At 45.3% G+C, this 25,519-nt stretch overlaps 2 protein-coding genes across 2 annotated transcripts in view; one reads left to right on the top strand and one right to left on the bottom strand.

The window, feature by feature from the left end:
* The window catches only part of npat (nuclear protein, ataxia-telangiectasia locus), a 54,306-nt gene extending 36,068 nt beyond the window's left edge, over nt 1-18,238 (bottom strand). The window contains exons 1-7 of the mRNA XM_070874602.1: nt 18,117-18,238; nt 14,136-14,254; nt 13,375-13,435; nt 7,718-7,790; nt 6,912-6,955; nt 6,127-6,381; nt 4,885-4,966 (exon numbers count right to left, since the gene is read on the bottom strand). Of these exons, the coding sequence (XP_070730703.1) occupies nt 4,885-4,966; nt 6,127-6,381; nt 6,912-6,955; nt 7,718-7,790; nt 13,375-13,435; nt 14,136-14,254; nt 18,117-18,153 (671 nt within the window). The 5' untranslated portion in view covers nt 18,154-18,238. The remainder of the gene's footprint in view (nt 1-4,884; nt 4,967-6,126; nt 6,382-6,911; nt 6,956-7,717; nt 7,791-13,374; nt 13,436-14,135; nt 14,255-18,116) is intronic.
* A 196-nt stretch (nt 18,239-18,434) lies between these two features.
* Nucleotides 18,435-25,519, top strand: part of LOC139257740 (serine-protein kinase ATM-like) — a 44,587-nt gene continuing 37,502 nt past the window's right edge. The window contains exon 1 of the mRNA XM_070874604.1: nt 18,435-18,519. The gene's annotated coding sequence lies outside the window, so the exon portion shown is untranslated. The remainder of the gene's footprint in view (nt 18,520-25,519) is intronic.

Consider the following 25,519-nt stretch of genomic DNA (forward strand, 5'->3'; position numbering starts at 1 on the left):
ACCAAGGCCACATACAACTGCAGTAAGACTTCCCTGTTCCTATATTTAAATCCCCTAGCTATGAAAGCCAACATGCCACTTGCCTTCTTCACCGCCTGCTGTACCTGCATGCCAACTTTCAATGACCGATGTACCATGACACCCAGGTCTCACTGCACCTCCCCTTCTCCTTCTATCGCCATTCAGATAATATTCTGCCTTTCTGTTTTTGCCACCAAAATGGATAACCTCACATTTATCCACATTATACTGCATCTACCATGCATTTGCTCACTCACCTAACCTGTCCAAGTCATCCTGCAGCCTCTTAGCATCCTCCTCACAGCTCACACCGCCACCCAGTTTAGTGTCATCTGCAAACTTGGAGATATTACACTCAATTCCTTCATCTAAATATCATTGATTTATATTGTAAATAGCTGGGGTCCCAGCACTGAGCCCTGCGGCACCCCACTGGTCACTGCCTGCCATTCTGAAAAGGACCCTTTTATCCCGACTCTCTGCTTCCTGTCTGCCAACCAGTTCTCTATCCACGTCAATACATTACCCCCAATACCATTTGATTTAATTTTGCACACCAATCTCTTGTGTGGGACCTTGTCAAATGCCTTTTGAAAGTCCAAATGCACCACATCCACTGGTTCTCCCTTGTCCACTCTACTAGTTACATCCTCAAAATATTCTAGAAGATTTGTCAAGCATGATTTCCCTTTCATAAATCCATGCTGACTTGGACCAATCCTGTCACTGCTTTTCAAATTCGTGCTATTTCATCTTTAATAATTGATTCCAACATTTTCCCCATTACCGATGTCAGGCTAACCGGTCTATAATTACCCATTTTCTCTCCCCCTCTTTTTTTTTAAAGTAGGGTTACATTAGCTACCCTCCAGTCCATAGAACTGATCCAGAGTCGATACTGTTGGAAAATGATCACCAATGCATCCACTATTTCTAGGGCCACTTCCTTAAGTACTCTGGGATGTAGACTATCAGGCCTTGGGGATTTATCAGCCTTCAATCCCATCAATTTCCTGACTAATAAGGGTTTCTTTCAGTTCCTCCTTCTTGCTAGATCACGGTCCCCTAGTATTTCCGGAAGGTTATTTGTGTCTTCCTTAGTGAAGTCAGAACCAAAAGTATTTGTTCAATTGGTCTGCCATTTCTTTATTCCCCATTATAAATTCACCTGATTCTGACTGCAACGGACCTACATTTGTCTTTACTAATCTTTTTCTCTTCACATATCTATAGAAGCTTTTGCAGTCAGTTTTTATGTTCCCAGCAAGCTTCCTCTCATACTCTATTTTCCCCCTCCTAATTAAACCCTTTGTCCTTCTCTGCTGAATTGGTGAGGTCACACCTGGAATACTGCGAGCAGTTTTGGTTTCCATATTTACGAGGGGATATACTTGCTTTGGAGGCAGTTCAGAGAAGGTTCACTAGGTTGATTGCGGGGATGAGGAGGTTGACTTATGAAGAAAGGTTGGGCCTCTACTCATTGGAATTCAAAAAAATGAGTGGTGATCTTATCAAAACATAAGATTATGAGGGGGCTTGACAAGGTAGATGCAGAGAGGATGTTTCCACTGATAGGGGAGATTAGAACTAGAAGGAATAATCTTAGAATAAGGGTCCGCCCTATTTAAAACTGAGATGAGGAGAAATTTCTTCAGAGTTGTGGATCTGTGTAATTTGCTGCCTCAGAGAGCTGTGGAAGCTGGGACATTGAATAAATTTAAGACAGAAATAGGCAGTTTATTAAACGATAAAGGGATAAGGGGTTATGGGGAGCGAGCGGGGAAGTGGAGCTGAGTCCATGATCAGATCAGCCATGATCTTATTGAATGGTGGAGTAGGCTCGAGGGGCCGTATGACCTACTCCTGTTCCTATTTCTTATGTTCTTATGACAGCTCATCCATCGCCAGTCCCAATGTTTACCCCTAAAATAAAGTCAGTAATTCACAAAAGAAGAAGAATTAAATGTACCCATCCCATGAAATACACCAACAAGATCAACTGTCTCGATCTTGGGTACAATCCTGACACTGGTAGACAATGCTGCATCTGTAATCTAGGATTCAACCCAAGGATGACTCAAAGAAGAGCACACTCACAGTAGGCAAAAGACACAGGCTCTCCTTGCCCTCCAGTACTCACTCCGATAGCTCACGCTTTCTTGCTCACTCCCTCTCATGGTTCTCCAATTGTGCTAGCTTTAACTATTCTCTGCTTGCACTCCAGAGGCACAGCAGGGCTGGTCCCAGGAGGAGAGTAATAAAGAGGACAGAAAGTGGGAGAGTAGTAAAGGGAATTAGTGCAGCAGAGATATGACAGACTGAGTTTAATGGATAAAAGTAGGAAAAAAAAGCGCAGAGAGAAAAAAGTATGTGACAGAGATAAAGCGTGCCAAGAAACAGAAACCATGCACGAGAGAATGCAACCCCAAAACAGTGGTATCATCCAGAAGCATCGTGTAATCAAGTAGTAAAATAGATTGACATTCACGATAAAACAATGGCCCTAATTATAAACAGATGAAATCATTGAATACAACCCCCACAATTCATTGTAATAAAAAATGGAATTTAACTTATTCAGTCACTGCAAACTAGTGGCGAAATTAGGTCGTCAGCTCGTTTTAGCTATCAAACTCAATTGTTTCAGTCCATCCCAGTGCATGCATTTACTACATTTGTGAACATGAGGTTCAGATCTTGGCTGCTCCTCAGCTGCACAAAGTATACTGACCTCGGCAATCATCAGGATGTATCAGCACAGAAGGGGAAAGCAGACATTTGTAAACAAAGCACACTGCTGATAGAATTTAACCAAACATATAAAAGTGAAAATATGGCCCCAAGTTTCCACATGATTTGCTCCTGATTTTTAACAGCAACTGGTGTAGAACGGAGTATCTTAGAAATCGGAATTCTCGTCATTTAGTTTGCTCCAGTTCTAGTCACTTAGAACAGTTTCACTTTGGAACAGAATTTTTTTTCAAAAGGGGGTGTGTCCGGCCACTTACGCCTGTTTTCAAAGTTTCGTCAGTGAAAACTTACTCCAAACTAACTTAGAATGGAGTAAGTGAAGATTTTTGTGCGCTCGAAAAAACCTTGTCTACACTTTAGAAAATCAGGCATAGGTTACAAATCAGGCATAGGGAATGGTGGGAGGGGGGGGGGGTTTAAAGGGAAGTTTATAAACATTAAACACTTCAGTTTTACAAATAAAGAGCCATCATCAATAATAAATGATAAATACATCAATAAATCAACCAATAAATCAATCAAAAAAAATTAAGAAGAAATAATTTTTTTAAAAAATCAATAAATAAAACATTTTCTACTTACCGACTGCAGCACCGGGAGCCCTCCAACAGCGTGCTGGGATGCCCCCCCCCCCCCCCTCCCCAAGTGTGTCTCTGTCAGTGTCTCTATCTCTCTGTCTCTCTCATTCTCTGTCTGTCAGTGTCTGTGTTTCTGACAGCGAGGGGGGATGGGGGGGGGAAAAGAGAGAGATTGGGGGGGGGGGAAAGAGAGAGATTGGGGGGGGGGGGACCAGGAGATTGGGGGGGGGGGGGGACCAGGAGATTGGGGGGGGGGGGGGGGAACCAGGAGATTGGGGGAGGGGGGGGGAACCAGGAGATTGGGGGAGGGGGGGGAACCAGGAGATTGGGGGAGGGGGGGGGAACCAGGAGATTGGGGGAGGGGGGGGGAACCAGGAGATTGGGGGAGGGGGGGGGAACCAGGAGATTGGGGGAGGGGGGGGGAACCAGGAGATTGGGGGGGGGGGGGGGGACCAGGAGATTGGGGGGGGGGGGGCCAGGAGATTTGGGGGGGGGGGGGAACCAGGAGATTGGGGGGGGGGGGGAACCAGGAGATTGGGGGGGGGGGGGGGGACCAGGAGATTGGGGGGGGGGGGGGAACCAGGAGATTGGGGAGGGGGGGGGAACCAGGAGATTGGGGGGGGGGGGGAACCAGGAGATTGGGGGGGGGGGGGGGAACCAGGAGATTGGGGGGGGGGGGGGAACCAGGAGATTGGGGGGGGGGAGGGGGAGACCAGGAGATTGGGGGGGGGGGGAGACCAGGAGATTGGGGGGGGGGGAGACCAGGAGATTGGGGGGGGGGGGGGGACCAGGAGATTGGGGGGGGGGGGGGGGAGACCAGGAGATTTGGGGGGGGGGGGGGGACCAGGAGATTGGGGGGAGGGGGGACCAGGAGATTGGGGGGAGGGGGGACCAGGAGATTGGGGGGAGGGGGGACCAGGAGATTGGGGGGAGGGGGGACCAGGAGATTGGGGGGAGGGGGGGGACCAGGAGATTGGGGGGAGGGGGGGGGGAAACCAGGAGATTGGGGGGAGGGGGGGGAGAAAGGCTGAACGGGCCGGGCCCGAGACTTCAGGCAGGGCCCGTCCCCAGCACCCGATTTACAGGTAGGTGGCGTTGGGTCGGGTCGGGGGGTGGTGGTGGGAGGGAGGTCGGTTCGGTTCGGGTCGGGGGAAGGGAGGGAGAGGGAGGTCAGTTCGGGGGTGGGGAGTCGGGTCGGGTCCAGTCGGGGGGGGAGGAGAGAGTGGGAGTCGGGTCGGGACTGTTTTCGGCACAGGGACCTTGCTCCACCCCCTATAGCCCCTGCTGCGCTGCACCGAGGGCCAGAGGACCTGCAGGGAGGTGGAGAATCTGGAGGGTTTTTTTAGGCGCACTTTGTGGCGCGAAAAATGGGCGTCCAGGTCGGGACTGCGCCGTTCTAGGCGCGGCTCGAAACTTGGGACCCTACTTGTGCGAATAGATTACATTTGAAACATGGAATTTGCTTAATCACATTTCAATATAACGAACATGATTTGTTGATAATTTAAGGTTTTCAAGCTCACTACTCATTTACCATTTTCGTTTCCCTGGAGAAAGATGTTCAGGTTGTAATCTTCGGTCATAAGGTCCAGGAACAACAATGTGAAGAGCATCACCTAAACAAAAACAAGGCTTTTTTTTTTACAAATTTGCAACCCACCTCATACTGCAAATTGATCGTCTCTGGTTTACCTTCCCAGACCACACAGCAGAACACTTAACCTCGAATACTTCTGTGTGACAAGGGGCGGGGGAGGGGGGGCATCTCTAATAATAGTAAAAGATGGTTGAAATTGTAATTATTGGTCCCCCAGGATGATTAATAACTCAGACTAGTTCAAGACAAATTCTTTGTTGAAAAGAATGTTGTGTGCAATTGAGAGTTAAACCCTTTCATGCTATTTCCAGCATTAAAGAAAAATGCAAGACATACATTTCCATAGCGCCTTTCACAACCTCCCAAAGCACATTACAGCCAATGAAATACTTTTTGAAGTGTCACTGTTGCAATATAGGAAATGCGGCAGCCAATTTGCACTCACCAATGCGATAATGACTACAATCTGTTTTGTAGTAATGTTGATTGAGGGATAAATATTTGCCAGGACACCAGGGATAACTCCCCTGCTCTTCTTCAAAATAGTGTCATGGGTTCTTTTACATCCACCTGAGAGCAGACCCGCCTCAGTTTAACATCTCATCCGAAAGACTGCACTTTCGGCAGTGTAGCACTGGAGTGTCAGTCTATATTTTTTGCTCAAGTCTCTAGAGTAGGATTTGAACTCGCAACCTTCTGATTCAGAGGCGAGAGTGCTACCAACTGAGCCATGACGGACATGGCATAGTGGAATAAAAGTTTTTAAAATTCTTTACAGATGCCCTAAATTTTAAATTGTATCTATCCTATAAGTGATGACTGATGCATGTCTCCACAATGGCAAACAATGACAAGCAGGAATATGGACTCAAAAAGATGGATCATATTCAACTGCAGTTGTCATCACAGCCAAGTTCAAACCCATCCTTTTCAGATAATCACACCCAGTTACTTCCAGAAGGAGTCATTAGCAATGGGAAAGCAACCTGACTCATCTGCCTTGTTCATGAGTACTAAGGCCACTTGAAGCGCTTGAACCACCCCAGCTGAGATCAGCTTACTTAGAATAGATCGGGAATCAAACCAAGGACCATCCCATTTTGGATAGCTCAGCTAGCCATCAATCAAACTTGTTCCATCGCTGGAGCTAAAATTTCCATTCCCAATGAACCTACTTACCACTTGGGTTAGCAGCAGGCCGACTAGCATCTTGTGAACGGATCTGGTTTGCACAAACGTCGGGTCGAGGCTGTGGAATGACTGGACTGATTCCAGAGTTGTGTGGTATTACAATTGGGTTTGCTGACAGAGGTGTAATAATCCTCTGCTCAGTTTGTGGAGAAATCGACAAGAGGCTGGAGTTAGCCCTGGCCATCTGCCTTGAAGAACAGTTCCCCCGGCGTCTTAATTCATTTATAGCATTTTTTGTGCGAGCTGTGGAAAACAAGATTTGAGTTTTCTTTTTAAAAAGGAGCTTCAATACCCATTTGACAAACACAAATGTGTAATTGCTGTGAAGTTAATACTGACAATTTTATAAACACTCAAAATGTAATAGTTCAGCATTCATCTGCACAGCAGGATACTCAATATAAAAGTCCAAGTCCTTTACTAGTACAGAGGTAACTATGAATATTATTTAGCAGAAAAAGGTTAATGTTGGAACTGATTTATGGGTGAGGGAAGACCAGAGAAAAGAGATGACAAGCAGGCATACGGACTCAAAAAGATGGACCATATTCAACTACAGATATCATCACAACCAAGTTCAAACCCATTTTTTTCAGATAATCATACCCAGCTACTTCCAGAAGGATAGTCATTAGAAGTGGGAAACCGACCTGACTTTACTCTGCCTAGCTCATGAGTACTAAGGCCACTTGAAGCCTTTGAATCACCCCACCCGAGACTTATCACAGACATGTCGAAAATTATTTCATACAAAATACTTTTCATAAATATACCTCTCTGGTTTGTAGCAAGTGCTACAGAGCTCTGCTGCAAACTCCTGTAATTAAAAGAAATACATTAGTTATATACAGCAATATTCAAGAAACAGCACAGAAAGTGAATTACATTTCTGGTCAATTCAGTACAGCACTTTGAAACTGCTTTGGAGCTCTGGGATTATTAGGAAGGTATCAACCCACTCATCAAATAGCATGCGGTATCTACCAAGGGAGTGACTCTTCTAGCTGCAATGCCCAACACAATAGGTCTTCTCATATAGAATAAAAGAATATTTGGGAGGAAGGGGTGGGCTGGAAAGAACAGCTTTACATTCAAAATATACTCCTAGGAGAGTGGGTTAATCAGATGCCTTTCAGCTCTAGAACGTGGGATCAAATCCAATCCTTGCTGATGGATTAAGTCTCCTCTAAAAGTTCCTCTTGCATATTAGTTTGGCTGGTCTCAATGCGGCTCCTGGTGGGTGTGGATTGCCCCACAATTTGACACTAAATTGGCAATCCCGTGCAAAAGGGACAGAGAATGGCTAGTTTTAGGACATGGAAATTATTGCACTGAAAATGGAAGTACATTCATGAGGTTGAGGTAGAGTAGAAGGAGCTTTACTCCTGCATCTAACCATACAATAGCCAACAGGAGAATGATTGATCCCAACACTGTGTGCCTGAAATGGGAAAGTATTCCATTTCAGTGTTAACAGAGTATAAAATAGTTTTCTTTAAACACCTTAAGTAGTGGAGCCTTTTAATTTCCATTAAAAAAAGTGACTAGTATTCATCTCAGTCTAAGATGATTTCATTACCTAATTTGAGTAAGAGTGTACTCCAATTTCCTCCACAAGGATGGCAATACTGCAGGTGCTTCTGGCATTGAATCTAGAAAAAGGGAAAGAAAAATATTGTTTTACTAACACTGAATGATAAAATTCAGGTTACTTCCACTAAGATTATTGAGCCCAAGAAATTACTCCTGAATGTTGAAGCCATGGCGAGGCCCAGTTATTAAACCAAGAAATCAAAGGTCCATCATGAAGGTATTGAAGTAAGTATCTCTGCATTCTTGCCTCATGTTAAGGTGCAAATTACATTTTTACTTGCCCTAATTCTGCTATGCTTTTGGTGCAATACATTACACTTTGGGCCCTTTTTACCCATTGCTTGATTTTAAACTATCTGCAGATATTAGGACAGGTGATTAAAAACATGATCAAAGAGGTAGCTCTTAAAACAGGAAAGAGAGGAGAGACAAAAAGATTTAGGAACAGGATTTCAGAGCTTAGGGCGTACATGGCTGAAGGCACAGCCATCAATTCTAGGTGGAATGAGGGATTTACAAGAGGCTAGAGATGGGAGCACAGAGTTCTCGTGGGTTGTAGTGCTGGAAATAGGGAGGGGAGGGGCTAAGCTAAAAACAGATTTGAGCATAAGGAAGAGAATAGATTAAAGTGTAGGACAGTTGATGGACAGTGGTGTACATTTAAGGAGATATTTCACAACTCAAGAAAAATATATTCCAGTGAGGAGGAAAGGGTGCAAGAGAAAAGATAGCCATCCATGGCTAACTAAAGAAATAAAGGACGGTATCCAATTAAAAACAAGGGTATACAATGTGGCCAAAACTAGTGGGAGGACAGAAGATTGGGAAGCATTTAAAAACCAACAAAGAACGACTAGAAAAATGATTAAGAAAGGGAAGATAGACTATGAAAGTAAACTAGCACAAAATATAAAAACAGATAGGAAAAGTTTCTATAGGTATATAAAAAGGAAAAAAGAGTGGCTAGAGTAAATGTTGTTCCCTTAAAAGACGAGACCGGGGAATTAGTAATGGGGAACATGGAGATGACAGAAACTCTGAACAAATATTTTGTATCGGTCTTTACGGTACAGGACACTAATAATATTTCAACAGTGGAGAGTCAAGGGGCTATTTGGCAGGGGGTGGGGAGGGGGAGGAGGAACTTAACACACTCACAATCACTAAGGACATGGTACTCAGTACGATAATGGAACTAAAGGCAGATAAATCCCCTGAACTTAATGGCTTGCATCCTAGGGTCTTGAGTAGTGGTGGCAGGGATTGTGGATGCATTGATTGTAATTTACCAAAATTCCTTAGATTCTGGGGAGGTCTCAGCCGATTGGAAAACTGAAAATGTAATGACCCTATTTAAAAAAGGAGACAGACAAAAAGCAGGAAACTATAGACCAGTTAGCCTAACATCTGTGTTTGGTAAAATGTTGGAGTCCATTATTAAAGAAGCAGTAGCAGGACATTTGGAAAAGCAAAATTCAGGTCAGGCAGAGTTAGCATGGATTTATGAAAGGTGTGCTGTCCCTGCACCTTACTACAAACTCACACGAGGCATGTACTGCAGACACAGTCACTACCTTTATTGCCAGGACCAAGGAGTCTCGACCCTGGGTGGGACCTCCCCTTTTACACTTGGAAACCCAGGTGAGGAGTGTCTCCCACAAGTTCACCCCCTGTGGTCAGGGTGTGCATTTCTAGAGTATAAGTACAGTGTACAGGAGTTGCATGAAGGTTACAGTTACATGAAGGTTACCGTTGCATGATGGTTACCTACATGACAAAAGGGAAGTCATGTTTGACAAATTTGATGGAATTCTTTGAGTAACGAACAGGGTGGATAAAGGGGAACCAGTGGATGTGGTGTATTTGGACATCCAGAAGGCATTTGACAAGGTGTCACATAAAAGGTCACTGCACAAGATAAAAGTTCACGGGGTTGGGGGTAATATATTAGCATGGTTAGAGGATTAGCTTGCAAACAGAAAACAGAGAGTCGGGATAAATAGTTCATTCTCAGGTTGGCAACCAGTAACCAGTGGGATGCCACAGGGATCAGTGCTGGGACCCCAACTATTTACAATCTATATTAACGACTTGGAAGAAGGGACCGAGTGTAACGTAGCCAACCAAGTTTGCCGACGATACAAAGATGGGAGGAAAAGCAATGTGTGAGGACACAAAAAATCTGCAAAAGGACAGACAGGCTAAGTGAGTGGGCAAAAATTTGGCAGATGGAATATAATGTTGGAAAGTATGAGGTCATGCACTTTGGCAGAAAAAAAATCAAAGAACAGATTATTATTTAAATGGAGAAAGATTGCAAAGTGCTGCAGTACAACGGGACCTGGGGGTACTTGTGCATGAAACACAAAAGGATAGTATGCAGGTACAGCAAGTGATCAGGAAGGCCAATGGAATCTCGGCCTTTATTGCAAAGGGAATGGAGTATAAAAGCAGGGAAGTCTTGCTACAGTTGTACAGGTTATTGGTGAGGCCACACCTGGAATACTGCATGCAGTTTTGGTTTCCATATTTACGAAAGGATATACTTGCTTTGGAGGCAGTTCAGAGAAGGTTTGCAACGTTGATTCTGGAGACGAAGGGGTTGACTTATGGGGAAAGGTTGAGTACGTTGGGCCTCTACTCATTGTAATTCAAAAAAATGAGTGGTGATCTTATCGAAACATATAAGATTATGAGGGGGCTTGACAAGGTAGATGCAGAGAGGATGTTTCCACTGATAGGGGAGACTAGAACTAGAGGCATAATCTTAGAATAAGGGTCCGCCCTGTTTAAAACTAAGATGAGAAAAAAATTTCTTCAGAGTTGTGGATCTGTGGAATTCACTGCCTCAGAGAGCTGTGGAAGCTGGGACATTGAATAAATTTAAGACAGAAATAGACATTTCTTAAACGATAAGGGAATAAGGGGTTATGGAGAGCGGGCAGGGAAGTGGACCTGATTCCATGATCAGATCAGCCATGATCGTATTAAATGGCGGAGCAGGCTAGAGGGGCCGTATGGCCTACGCCTGCTCCTATTTCTTATCTTCTTATGTAATTTTAAGTTGGAGGCATTGGGGAACTGGGAGCCAACGTAGGTCAGCGAACACTAGGGTGATGGGTGATGTTTATGGTTTATGGTTAGGATATGCGCAGAAGTTTTGAATGAGCTGAAGTTTATTGAGGGTACGAAGCATTCGAGTCTGGAGGTGAGAGAGGCACAGATGAGGGATTCAGCAGTAGGTGGCCGGGAGGGGGATGAAATCTGTGGTGAGTGCACAAAGTTCGTGGGGGAGGGGCAAAGACAATGGCTTTAGTCTTCCCAATGTTTAACCATAGCAAACGCAGCTCAACCCAGACTGGATGCCAGGCAAGCAGGCTGACAACACCTGCAGTACAAGGGGCAAAAAAGGTGCAGCTGGGTGTCATGTGGAAACTGATGCCAAGTCTTCAGATCATGTTACCAAGGACAGGGTTTAGATGAGTAAGAGGAGGGGGCCATGGTTAGATCCTTGGGGATGGGAAGAGAAGCCATTGTTGGAGATGCTCAGGGTATGATTGATAGCTAAGATTGAAACCAAGTGAGGCCAGTCCCACTCAGCTAGATAGCAGAGAAAAGGCATTGGAGGTTGATGGTGTGGTCGACCTGATTAAAAGTTGCGGAGAGTCCAAGAAGAATCAAGGGGGTTTGTGCACTCCCAATCAAGATATTTAGTGCTAAACAAACTATTAGAGGATACTGAGCACACTCTTATTCCCTCTTTACATCATGCAGTCCTTCTTAACATCATGCAGTCCTTCTTAATATAAGAAATAGGAGCAGGAGGAGTCTATTTGGCCCCTCGAGCCTGCTCTGCCATTCAGTAAGATCATGGTTGATCTGATCTTGGCCTTAACTCCACTTCCCTGCCTGTTCCCCATAACCCTTGACTCCCATGTCGTTCAAAAATGTGTCTATCTCCACCTTAAATATATTCAATGACCCAGCCTCCACAGCTCTCTGGGGTAGAGAATTCCAAAGATTCACGACCGAGAGAAGAAGTTCCTCCTCATTTCCATTTTAAATGGACGACCCCTTATTCTGAAACTATGCCCCTTAGTTCTAGATTCCCCCACGAGAGGAAACATCCTTTCTGCATCTAGCTTGTCAAGCCCCCTCAGAATTTTGTACGTTTCAATAAGATCACCTCTTAGTCTTCTAAACTCCAATGAGTATAGGCCCAACTGGCTCAATCTTTCTTCATATGACAACCCCTTCATCTCAGGAATCAACCTCGTGAACCTTCTCCGAACTGTCTCCAACGCTTCCTTTTTATATACCTGTAGAAGCTCTTACTGTCTGTTTTTATATTTCTTGCTAGTTTACTCTCTATCATTTTTTTAGCCAATACAAAAGTGCACTTAAGGATATGCAAGGACATCTCAATGAGGGTCTGGTTATGGCAGTTTTGCATATTTGAGTGGAGTGTCCCAATCAATGAGACTCGGTCACAACCCCCTATTTAACAGAACAGTGCTCCAGCAGTACAGCAACTGCTTTATCTGTAAAATCAAGTATAACATATTAAATTCTTGTCTCCACCTTACACACAAGTTCAAGCCCTTCTGAGCTGTCCATCATTCTATGGGATCACTTCTGACCAAAGCCACTAATTTCAGTCCCCACCACAAACTCCGGTGCCTAGCTACCAACATCATCCCTCTCCCTGGAAACTGTCTATGGTTGAACCAGATTGTTCCCAACCTTGGTGGCGTATTTGACTCTGTGTGCTTCCTACCACATATCTGCGCCATCACTAAGACCACCTATTTCCACCCCCGTAATATTGCTAAACTCTTCTCCTGCCTCAGCTCATCTGCTGCTGAAACCCTCATCAATGCATGCCTGTTTCCTCTAGACTTGATTATTCCAACGCACTCCTCGCCGGCCTCCCAACTTCCACCCTTCATAAACTTGTCATCTAGAACTCTGCTGCCCATATCCTAACTCACACCAAGTCCCGTTCATCCATCATCCCCGTTCTCGCTAACCTATATTGGCTCCCGGATAAGCAACACAGGGATTTTAAAATTTTCATCTTTGCTTTTAAATCCTTCCATGGCCTTGCCCCTCCCTATCTCTGTAACCCTCAGATATGTGCCCTCTTGCACAATCCTGATTTTAATTGCTAGACCATTGGCAGCCATGCCTTCAGCTGCGAGGCCCCAAGCTCTGGAATTCCGTCCCTAAACCTCTCTTCCCTCCTTTAAGACGTTCCTTAAAACCTACCTCTTTGACCAAGCTTTTGGTCACCTGCCCCAATATCTGGGACTCGGTGTTAAATTTTGTTTGATAACACACCTGTGAAGTGCTTTGGGACGTTTTACTACATTAAAGATAAGTTGTTGTTGTTGATGTAATGTCAGAGAAAATAAGTTATTTTCTGATAGTCGTTTCCCCATGACATTTCTCCTCTTATTTTATCACCGTTTAATTTAAATGGTTCTCAGGTATTGTATCTCAACAGTTGTCTGCTCTTCAGCTTCCTTTTCTTTTTAGTATTGCCCATAGACTAACCAAAATTGCAAGTGGTTTATTAGATGAAGTTTCAGACATTTGAGAAAACGTCATATAATCCTAGAAAACCAAGCACACAATGCTCACCTCTTGCTTTCATAACCACATATTCGTTCAGAATAGTTTTCAAGTTTTTCCCAAAAAGTGACTGAAAGAAAATGAATTCAGTATTAGTCAGTAATTTAACACATGAAAACATGAGAATTTCAGCTACACTATTGTAATATATCTACAATGTGCATAATCGTCTATCATAGGCCACAAAACAGAGCCCCAAATATTGCATACAAAAACACTATATTTACACGAAGCAGAGTTAAGATGCATGGCAAAAGAACCAGAGGGGAGAGGGAGAATTTTTTAATGCAGCAATGGGCCATGATCTGGAATGCAGTGCCTGAAAGGGTGGTGGGAAAAGAGCAGGGGAGTGGGACTAATTGGATAGCTCTTTCAAAGAAGCACGGTGGGCTGAATGGCTCCTTCTGTGCTGTACAATTAATATGATTTAGTATTTTGCAGCATTAAATTGATAAATGTTGAGTCCAGAAGGCTGTAAAGTGCCTAAAGGTGCTGTTCCTCGAGCTTAAGTTAAGCTTCATTGGAACAGTGTAAGAGGCGGAGGACGGAGAGATCAGAGTGGGAGTAGAGCAGATAATTAGTGACAGGCGACCGGAAGCTGATTTTATCCCTCCCCTTATTCGGGTGCTGCAGTAAAACTCCACATTCTCAGTCATTACATGGGAAGTTTGAAGTTTTTAGTTCACTGATGGGACTTTCTTTCCCACCAAGTATGGAATAAAGATATGAAGTTTTTATAATGCACAGAAATTATACAATGTATACTGTACCAGTAAACAAGCAGGAACCACCCCATCCTCGGTACTGTGTTCGGCATACTCCTTTAGATCACCACTTTCCAATATAAATGTTCGGCAAGTATTTGAAAGCTTTTCTTGCTGCAGATATCCTGCAACACAAGCACAATAAATAAAGTTCACAGGTGTCTAACTGTATGCAGTGTGATACAGTATTTGTAACATGCTTGCTGCTGCACAACACAGACATTATAACAGTTAAATAACTGAGCATAGTCTTTTACTATAAATATATAAAAGTAGCGATAAAAGAAATTCAGAAAGAATACATTTTACAGGTCTATCAGTCTCATTTCTATATAGGAAAAATATTCTCTATTGCAAGGTAGTGGTGACAAGCTCTAGCAAATGCATTTGATTGGAAGGACATGTGTCTCCAGTTCCCAAACACAAGAAAAAAAATGATCAAATTATTACTCTTTAGGAACTAACACATATACACATTAAGATTGGTAGGTCATTTAATTAGTAAATTAGGCTGACAGCATTTGGAAGAAGAGATACAGTGGTTGATGATGGATCTGGGTCCACAGTTGATGGGTTACATGTGTGTGTGTGTGTGTGTGTATATATGAATGGGTGGGGGAGGAACGTCAGGATAAATATGCTAACGCTTCTTATTTTTAAACCGCCAAAAGTGCTTTTTAATATCGCCGGGCTTTCTACTGACTGCTGAATCCCCAGTTGCTGCAATCCTACCACCCACCAGCACCTCAAAGCTCCACTGGCCACTGACCCCTCTCTTTCCCCTGTCCACCATACCCTGAGCCTATACCGCACTTTGCAATTGGTCTCTGTTCAGCATCTCTCCATAATGGCACAGCTTGAAAAAACTCACCACATGGGATATTATGAAAACGCCATCATATACAAGTCACAGCTACTCTCCTTATTGTTTTATATGATGTAGAAATAATGTATAGGTTGCATTAATGCGAACTCTGTAGTGTGCCAGTACCATGGGTTTTAAGATCACTTCAGAAATACTTTCAACAGAAACTACTTCCATCACAAAGTTCAAACAATGGGTTATTCCTCCATTCTTTCCGACGAGAAGAAACTTACTGTCAGCAGAATTTCAGTAAGCATGAAATTTTTGTATTATGTTCACTTGAACTGTGAAAAGCACCCTGCTGTGCTATTATAGTTTGTTCTTCCAAATTTGTACTGCACTTGGAAAGAGCAGTTTGTAGCACCTTTTCAAATCTATTTTTGCATACAACAAAATACATCAAACCATAGTGACTGTTGTTTGTTCAAGCAGTCAGCCATGGCGCATTGGTAACACATTTGCCTCAGAGTCAGAAGATTCTGCATTTCAGAGACATGAGCACAAGGCTGGCACTTCAGTACAGTGGGACTGCTGCACTGTTGGAGGTGCCATCCTTTGGATGAGATGTTAAACCGAAGTCCCACCTGCCCTTTCAGATGGATGTAAACGATCCCATGGCACTATTCTGAAGAAGAGCAAGGGAGTTATCCCCGATGTCCTGGCTAATATTTATCCCACAGCCAACATTACTAAAAAAAAAGATTGATCAGTAACTCATCACGTTTTCTGGGAACTTGCTATGTGCAAATTATTTGCCGTCTTTCCTACATTATGACAGCGACTACATTTCAAAGTATTTCATCGTAATCACTTCTGGGACGTCCTGAGGCCATGAGAGGAACTATAAAAATGCAAGTTCTTTCTTTTGTATACTGAAACAACAGGATACCACCAAAATAAGGAGACAAATGTCAAGTAACAGCTCTTTACAAGCAATACACTAAATATTTTAGCAAATATGCTGCTTACCATACCAATCATGAGGAGTTCCTGATATCTGCTATCTGCCTAATGGATGGTTTGCCAATTGTCTGATGGCGAACTAATTTTCAAGACCAATTAAGAATTTCCCTTTTGGGATCTGGACCAGGGAGGTGGAAAGAAAAAGGAAGCCGAATCTCTTTGTGACCAAGGCAACTCCAGAATGACAAACCAACAATGAAAAATTGGAATCAAGTGAACAGCCCAAATTGCAGAATCAATGATTTGATAAATGAGCATAGCAGATCCACAGTACTCCAAGGCAATGTTGACATCTAAACAGCCGGCATGGTTCATTAATGAGATTGGAAAGATGGATCTGTCATGGGAGCTGACATTCTTCCCATTTGGCTCCATTTCAATCCCATTATTTCATTATTCTACCAAATACTGAATTAGAACCCAATTTTGAATACAATTATACAAAAATAAAACAAATAAATTGTCACATGGTTTAACAACAACTTGTATTTATATAGTGCCTTTAACACTGTGAAACATCCCAAGGTGCTTCACAGGAGCATTGAGACAAAACAATTTGACACTAGGAATTAGCACAGGTGACCAAAAGCTTGGTCAAAGAGGTAGGTTTTAAGGAGTGCCTTGAAGGAGGGTAGAGGCGTTTAGGCAGAAAGTTCTAGAGCTTGGGGCTTAGGCAACAGAAGGCACGGCCACCAATGGTTGAGCGATTATAATCAGGGATGCTCGAGAGGGCAGAATTAGTTGAGCACAGACATCTTGGGGGGGGGGGGGGGGGGGGGGGGTTGAGAGGTTGTGGGGCTGGAGATTAGAAATAGGGAGGTGCGAGGCCATGTTGGGATTTGAAAATAAGGATGAGAATTTTGAAATCGAGACATGCTTAACTGGAAGTCAATGTAGGTCAGCGAGCACACAGGTGATGGGTGAGTGGGACTTGGAGAGAGTTAGGACACAGGCAGCTGAGTTTTGGATTACCTCTAGGGTAAAATGTGGGAGGCCAGCCAGAAGTGCATTGGGATAGTAAAGTCTAGAGGTAACAAAGGCATGGATAAGGCCTTCAGCAGCAGATGAGTTGAGACAAGGGCAGAGACATGCAATGTCATGGAGGTGGCAATAGGCAGTCTTAGTTATGCTGCAGATATGTGGCTGAAAGCTCATTTCAGGGCCAAATATGACACCAGGGTTGCAAACAGTGTGGTTCAGCCTCAGAGGGGAGAGAAGTGGCTAGGAACAGAGTTTGTGGCAGGGACTTAAAACAATGGCTTCCATTTTCCCGATATTCAATTGGAGAAAATTTCTGCTCATCTGGAACTGGATGTCGGACAAGCAGTCTGACAATTTAGAGACCGTGGAGGGGCCAAAAGAGTAGTGGCAGTGAGGTAGAGCTGGGTGTCATCTGCATATATGTGGAAACTGGCACTGTGTTTTTGGATGATGTTGCCAAGGAGCAACATGTAGATAAGAACATAAGAAATCAGAGCAGGAGTAGGCCATTGGCCCCTCGAGCCTGCTGCGCCATTTAATAAGGTCATGGCTGATCTGATCCTAGGCTCAGCTCCACTTCCCTGCCCGCTCCCCATAACCCTGAGAAATAGGAGGGGACCAAGGATAGATCCTTGGGGGACACGAGAGGTAACGACGCGGGGGCGGGAAGAGAAGCTGTTGCAGGAGACAGTCACACCTCAAACCCCCTTTAAAATTAAAACATAGCCACAAGTTGTTATGGTATATATAGTTGAATTAAAAAACCTGCTGTGAAAGAGATTAAGCATCATTTCATCCATGCCCTAAACCATGTGAAGCAATGTCAACACAATGTCATGGATAGTTGTGGCTGTCAATCACAGATAATGACACTCAGTTTAGGCAAGAGGAAAATGAGCATTACTGTGGCCTCTGCTCCCGTCGGACAGCCCGGCATTAGCCAACAGAGCCGAGTGGCGACTCATTTTTACAATGTAAAAATACAGCTTCAATTAAGGAAACTGATAAGTTACTTCCAAAGATAATGAATAATAAACCTTCACCGATGAGTGGCTTCGGGAGGCGAGACTGGCACCTCGCCCATTGCAACCTGCGCCTGTTTTAACCCTGTTGCCCGTCGGTGTAACGCGTTTGCCTGCAGCCGGCCCGAGTGTCAGTCAGCACCAGGCGCCACTTACCCAGGACGAGCCGCGCGACGTCTGACGGCAGCAGCATAGTGCCGGGGTGGGCCGCGGAAAACGAGCGAGCGGGCGCCGAGCTTGTCGCCTTGTTCGCGGCTCGAACACATCCGGAGCAGCGCTCGAGCTCGCTCACTTCCAATAGCTGAAAATGGCGCGTAAAAACAACGCTGCGTTTATTCAGGTTCTACTTCCGGCGGAACTGTAAGAATGAAACGAAGAACGTACAGTATTGTGGGAATTGTAGTTTAATGGCGAATGACACGCACCACTGCGAAGGACAGACTACGTATCCCGGCGGGCGGCCGACGCATGCGCGGTGCTGGCGGAGTCGGCTGACCCGAGGGGAACACGCTTGTTGCCATCGAATTGTGTCCAGTGGTGAAGCGGAATATTGTCAGGGGTGAGCGAGGCCGATCTTTATTGTGCTCTTTCCACTTTCATTCCCGTCCAACGTCGCCTCGTCTGATATCTGCGCGCGTAACGGCTGCGGCCCATGTTTGCTGAAGTTTAACTCGGGCCGCGCTCTGTTGCTATGCGGCCGGCGCCCTGTGGCGGCGCTGGCCGCCTCTGCAGTGCAGCGATTGGCGGTGGGTGCAATCCTGGCCCAGTTCAGCCACGTCGCTGTTTCGGTTACCGGCAGAGAGCAAGCGAGACAACATTTTGTTAAAAATAAATTGTATCCGAACCAAACTTGGCGATGCTGTTCCTGAGGGGATTGGATTAGAATAACATCGGGAGTCGTGATCAACCAGTGCGAGGTGCATGATGTTTGATTGGAATTTGATTCGCTAGGGGGTCGGAACGTTTAAATGCGCAGGTTTCGCGGGCGGCGAACTCTTTTGCTGCACCGAATTCTCGACTTCCGGCGGGAGTGGAACGTTGTGGCGCGCGCTGATTATTTACAAATATTTCCCGCCAGGGTCAGGGGGTGGAGTTAGCAGGTGCTGGGGTCATGGTGCGAAACGATAGCCCGCATTTATATAGCGCCTTTAACGTAGTTAAACGTCCTAAGGCGTTTCACAGAAGTAGAATTTGACACCGAACCACTTGAGGAGATAGTGGGACAGATGACCAAAAACTTGGTCAAAGAGGTAGGTTTAGAAACATAGAAACAGAGAAAATAGGTGCAGGAGTAGGCCATTCGACCCTTCTAGCCTGCACCGCCATTCAATGAGTTCATGGCTGAACATTCAACTTCAGTACCCCATTCCTGCTTTCTCGCCATACCCCTTGATCCCCCTAGTAGTAAGGACCTCATCTAACTCCTTTTTGAATATATTTAGTGAATTGGCCTCAACAACTTTCTGTGGTAGAGAATTCCACAGGTTCACCACTCTCTGGGTGAAGAAGTTCCTCCGCATCTCGGTCCTAAATGGCTTACCCCTTATCCTTAGACTGTGACCCCTGGTTCTGGACTTCCCCAACATTGGGAACATTCTTCCTGCATCTAACCTGTCTAACCCCGTCAGAATTTTATATGTTTCTATGAGGTCCCCTCTCATTCTTCTGAACTCCAGTGAATACAAGCCCAGTTGATCCAGTCTTTCTTGATAGGTCAGTCCCGCCATCCCGGGAATCAGTCTGGTGAACCTTCGCTGCACTCCCTCAATAGCAAGAATGTCCTTCCTCAGGTTAGGAGACCAAAACTGTACACAATACTCCAGGTGTGGCCTCACCAATGCCCTGTACAACTGTAGCAACACCTCCCTGCCCCTGTACTCAAATCCCCTTGCTATGAAGGCCAACATGCCATTTGCTTTCTTAACCGCCTGGTTGTAATGTAGGAAAAGTTGAGGAAGGTGGAGAGGTTTAAGGATGAAATTCCATGCTTAGAGTCTAAATGGTTTTTGGAGGAATGTGAGGAGTTACATTTATTTCCTACATTACAACAGTGACTACACTTTAAAAAGTACTTCATTGGCTGTAAAGCGGTTTGGGATGTCCTGAGGTCATGAAAGGCACTATATAAGTGCAAGTCTTTATGTAAAAATTACAACGATTGCAGACCCATTCTAAGCAAATTATGCTGTGTTTATTGAGTGGATCATGAATCAAAATGAGTTATTTTTAATTGGAATAAGGCTTTGTCACTCATCAAGCTATATGCAACCTCAGCACTCTGATCTGAACTTCCAATTCCATATCCTCTACATCACAGGGATCACTTTCTTCCACCTGCACACATTCTCCACCTCAGCCCCTCCAATGCTGCAACTGTTGTACATGCCTTTGTCACCTCCAGAATTGACCACTCCATTGCTAACTTTGCATATCTCCAATCTTCCTAACTCCATAAACTCAATTATTTTCCAAAACTCTGCTGCACATAGCAAGTTCTATTCACCCATTGGTCTTCCTTGCCAATCTACATTGGCTCTCTGTCCCCAATAGTTAAATTACAAATTTTCATCCTCGTGCTTCAATATCTTCAATATTCAGTTCTGACAAAGGGTCATCGACCCAAAACGTTAACTCTGCTTCCTCTCCACAGATGCTGCCTGACCTGCTGAGATTTCCAGCATTTACTGTTTTTATTCCAGCTTCCAGCATCCGCAGTACTTTGCTTTTGCTTCAATATCTTCATGGCTTTGCCTCAAGGGGTCGGATTTTGCAGCGGTAATGATGCGAACTGTTGGCTTCTGCCAACTTTCAATGACTGATGTACTATGACACCCAGGTCTCATTGCAGCTCTCCTTTTCCTAATCTGCCATTCAGATAATATTCTGCCTTTGTGTTTTTGCCCCTAAAGTGGATAATCTCACATTTATCCACATTATACTGCATCTGCCATGCATTTGCCCACTCACCTAACCTGCCCAAGTCACCCTGCAGCCTCTTGGCGTCCTCCTCACAGCTCACACCGCCACCCAGCTTGGTGTCATTTGCAAACTTGGAGATATTACACTCAATTCCTTCCTCTAAATCATTAATGTATATTGTAAATAGCTTGGGTCCCAGCACTGAGCCCTGCGGCACCCCACTAGTCACTGCCTGCCATTCTGAAAAGGACCCGTTTATCCTGACTCTCTGCTTCCTGTCTGCCAACCAGTTCTCTATCCACATCAGTACATTACCCCCAATACCATGCGCTTTAATTTTGCACATCAATCTCTTGTGTAGGACCTTTTCAAAAGCCTTTTGAAAGTCCAAATACAGCACATCCACTGGTTCAATGAAATCACCTCTTATTCTTCTAAATGCTAGAGTATAGACACCTACACAATCTCTCATCATGAGACAGCTCCTTCATCGCAGGAATCAATCTAGTGATCCTTCATTGCACCGCCTTCAAGGCAAGTGTATCCTTCCTTAGATAAGTAACTGTGCACAGTACTCCAGGTGTGGTCTCACCAAGGCCCTGTACAATTGTAGCAAGACTTCCTTACTCTTATACTCCAACCCCCTTACAATAAAGGACAGCATACCATTTGCCTTCCTTATTACTTGCTGTACCTGAATTCTAGCTTTCTGTGTTTCTTGCACAAGGACACCCAAATCTCTCTGAACACCATCATTTAAAAATTTCTCACCTTATAAAAGAATATTGGCCCTGAAATCCCGGCCTTGCCGGGTCCGTATGGAATACATACGGACCCAGCAAGACCTCGCAAAAGCCGGTTTCCGGCACTCAATGCGCATGCGCCAAAACCCAGCTTTTCCGATCTGTCAAGATATCTCTTAACAGATTCTCCACATCTCTACAGGAAGGACATTTGCGCAGGCGCGGTTGGGCTATTTGCCCAGTGTATGTTCTTCAAACTCTTGCGCCTGGTAAAAGCAGGCGCATAGCCTACTTTTACCAGCGTAAGAGTTTTAAAACATTTTTATGTTTTAAAAACCCTGTCCACTAAGAAGTTTAAAACACTTTTTTAAAAAAAAAAAATCCCCCAAAATATATATATTTTCTAAAACATTGAATTAACTTTAATTTTAAAATTGTGAAGTGTTTTATATTTATTACGTTGTGCTTGGGTGTTTTAGGGGGTTATTCTCATTGATAGTAATGGCAACTTGGAGATACGGAGTTTCCATTATTGACAATGAGACTACTGTACCGTGATTGGTTGTCCAAGCCCACGTGACTCCAGCTTCTACATTCCAAAACTCAAAGATGGGGGCGCGCTCCCACTACAATCCAAGGCGCCTCCGGGACCACCAAGTACTTTCGTAAAAACATTTCGGGTCGGGGGCGTTCATCTGAAGGAAGCCTCCGACTGGAATTTTAGGGCCATTCTGTTTTTCTATTCTTCCTACCAAAGTGAATAACCTCACATTTCCCTGCTCCAACTGCCACCTAACTGCCCACTCACTTAGTCTATCCATATCCCTTTGCAGACGCTTTGTGTTCTCCTCTCAGCATACTGTCCACCTAGCTTTGTATTGTCATATTTGCATGCAACACCGTCTGCAATCCTGCTGGACTCATTTCAGTGCTTCAACTTACCATGCCCATCTCTTTTCAGGTTCATAACTGCTGTAATGTTTCACTTAAATTCTTATAGTTTATATCGGGTCATAAAGTTAAAAGAATTTTGAGTTCTTGACTAGTAGGAATAAACTTTAATTGTTGTATTACAATAATATTTTCATTTATGATAACACATTCAAAAAGGAGCTGCTATGATTTTGATTTGACACAATTATATGTAATGCCTTTTGCAATAAGAAATATGTTTAGTTATATTCTTAAATGTTTGAGTAAATCTAGTGTGTGTGCGTGTACATACTTAAGACAGTGAAAATGCAATTTAGGTATTGAATAGCATGAGTAAATTGGCTTTGGGGATAGAGATGAGCAGAGAGCGGGAACAGTTGGCATTTTTAATCTCAATGTCAGACCATGAAGATTTTGCAATATATTGCTACAATTCAGTGTGAACCACATTATCATATCAAATGGGGATCCCAAATATTTTCAACTAAGAACGTGCCTTTTTAATTGTCATAACTTGTCACTCCAAAACTGCAGCCTGGATCTGGTGTTGTCATTTACCTCAAATAGTTCCTTGGGAGCACAGGATGTTGATAGGGAGCACTGCATCAGGCAGTTTTCACATTCACATAGGGATTTGAGCATGGTTTTTTCCCCCGCTTCAACTTATATTGTCATCAGTTTTTGTTATCCCAGGTCTCGGTTATTTTAGGGTACACCTTGTTCAAGGTCAGTGCCAGGTGGGAGTTCTGAACGAATCAAGTTCTCCAAGATAATTGGCCTTTCCTGCCATTTTGTTACTCTGTAGGCTTCCACAGTGGTATTTTGGGTAAGGGATTCTCAGAGGCAAAGATATTTCTGGACTTCAGCGTCTTGGATGGTGGAATATGTCTATGTTGTGGGTATCTAGGACCATACACCTGTTTTTGTCCCCTCTTTTTTTTTTACTGAAGGCACTCTGTCTCATTGATGCTGGTGCAATCCCTGTGAGGTAGTATCGTGGTAGTTGGTTTGAAAGTTCCCATGATGATCCTACACCAGCTCCCCATTTTGTGTTGGCCAGTTCTTGGAGTGCACAGTTCCTGGAGTTTAGTCTCGTTTTCAGCTTCTCGATGTGCTCGTTGAATGTGCACTGAATGTCCTCAAATCTTTCTGATTGGAATTTTAAATTGGACCGATTGCCTGCAAGCATGTGTTGTACTTTATGTTGCAAATCAAAGCTGTAGTTCAATCATAATACAAAATATATGTTTAATTTTGAGATGTGGAGAAAAATGACAAATTACAAAAACAACTTGCATTTATACAGCAAAAGCAAAATACTGCAGATGCTGGAAATCTGAAATAAAAACAGAAAATGGTGGAAACACTCAGCAGGTCAGGATCTGTGGAGAATTTTTTCAGCTCAATGACCTTCAGGGTTCTGATGAAAGATACTGCCTGACCTGCTGAGTGTTTCCAGCATTTTCTATATTTATTGCATTTATATATCACCTTTTAAAGTAGAAAATATGCAACATGTTTCACAAATTTATGCTCCTGTTTTTTCCCATCTCCTGTCCCTGTCGAAGCAACTGATAATTCCTATAGCAGCTTGGCCTGAGAATGAAGACCACAGCAGCAACCCTGTGTTTTACAGAGCCATCGGGCAGCGCATTAAATCTTTCGTTTGCTGTAACAGGTTTACAGAAGCACTGGGCTCAAGTTTCGGACCCCCGCTAGAGTGGCACACATCGGAGAGGCACGCCTAATTTGTAGAATAAAAATTGCGCCGAATACTTACCTCGTGATTCTCTGATATCTGTAGGCTCATTTCCTGCTCGGTGCTGCGCAGCAGGAGCTGCTGAGGGCGGAGCTACAGCCCTGCGCCAAAAACAGTGCCGGCAGCTGCACGCATGCGCAGTAGCTCCTGGCCCTCCCAGCGCATCCTGTCTCTGGGCGAAGACGCTATCCCACACCGAAGGGACGTCGCCCATATCCCAGGCCGAGTGGCCTGACACATCTTACCTCGCTGTTGGCTGTGCCTGCCTACCTGGCATCTTGCTGGGTTCAACGCCCCCTCTCCCCCACACCCCACGCCCGTTCAGTGTCACTGTCCCCTCCCCTCCGTGTCACGTCCCCTCCCCTCCCCTCTCCCTCCTATTCCTCCCCTCCCCTCCCCTCCCCCCCCCCTCCCCTCCCCCCCACCTCCTCCTCCTCTCCCCTCCCCTCTCTTCCCCCCTCCCTCCTCCTCCTCTCCCCCCCCTCCCTCCTCCTCTCCCTCCCCCTCCCTCCTCCTCTTCCCCCCCCTCCCTCCTCCTCTTCCCCCCCCCCTCCCTCCTCCTCTTCCCCCCCTCCCTCCTCCCTCTTCCCCCCCCTCCCTCCTCCTCTTCCCCCCCCTCCCTCCTCCTCTTCCCCCCCCTCCCTCCTCCTCTTCCCCCCCCTCCCTCCTCCTCTTCCCCCCCCCTCCCTCCTCCTCTTCCCCCCCTCCCTCCTCCTCTTCCCCCCCCCCTCCTCCTCTTCCCCCCCTCCCTCCTCCTCTTCCCCCCCTCCCTCCTCCTCTTCCTCCCCCCTCCCTCCGCCTCTTCCCCCCCCCCCTCCCTCCTCCCTCCCCCTCCCTCCTCCTCTTCCCCCCCTCCCTCCCCCTCCCTCCTCCTCCCTCCCCCTCCCCCCCTCCCTCCCCCTCCCCCCCCCTCCCTCCCCCCTCCTCCCCCTCCCTCCTCCTCCCCCCCCCTCCCTCCCCCTCCCCCCCTCCCTCCCCCTCCCTCCTCCTCTTCCCCCCCCCTCCCTCCTCCTCTTCCCCCCTCCCTCCTCCTCTTCCCCCCCTCCCTCCTCCTCTTCCCCCCCCCTCCCTCCTCCTCTTCCCCCCCCTCCCTCCTCCTCTTCCCCCCCCCCTCCCTCCTCCCTTCCCCCCCCTCCTCCTCCTCTTCCCCCCCCTCCCTCCTCCTCTTCCCCCCCCCTCCCTCCTCCTCTTCCCCCCCCCTCCCT

The sequence above is a fragment of the Pristiophorus japonicus genome, unplaced genomic scaffold (genome assembly GCF_044704955.1).
Source record: "Pristiophorus japonicus isolate sPriJap1 unplaced genomic scaffold, sPriJap1.hap1 HAP1_SCAFFOLD_904, whole genome shotgun sequence".
NCBI classification, from domain to species: domain Eukaryota; kingdom Metazoa; phylum Chordata; class Chondrichthyes; family Pristiophoridae; genus Pristiophorus; species Pristiophorus japonicus.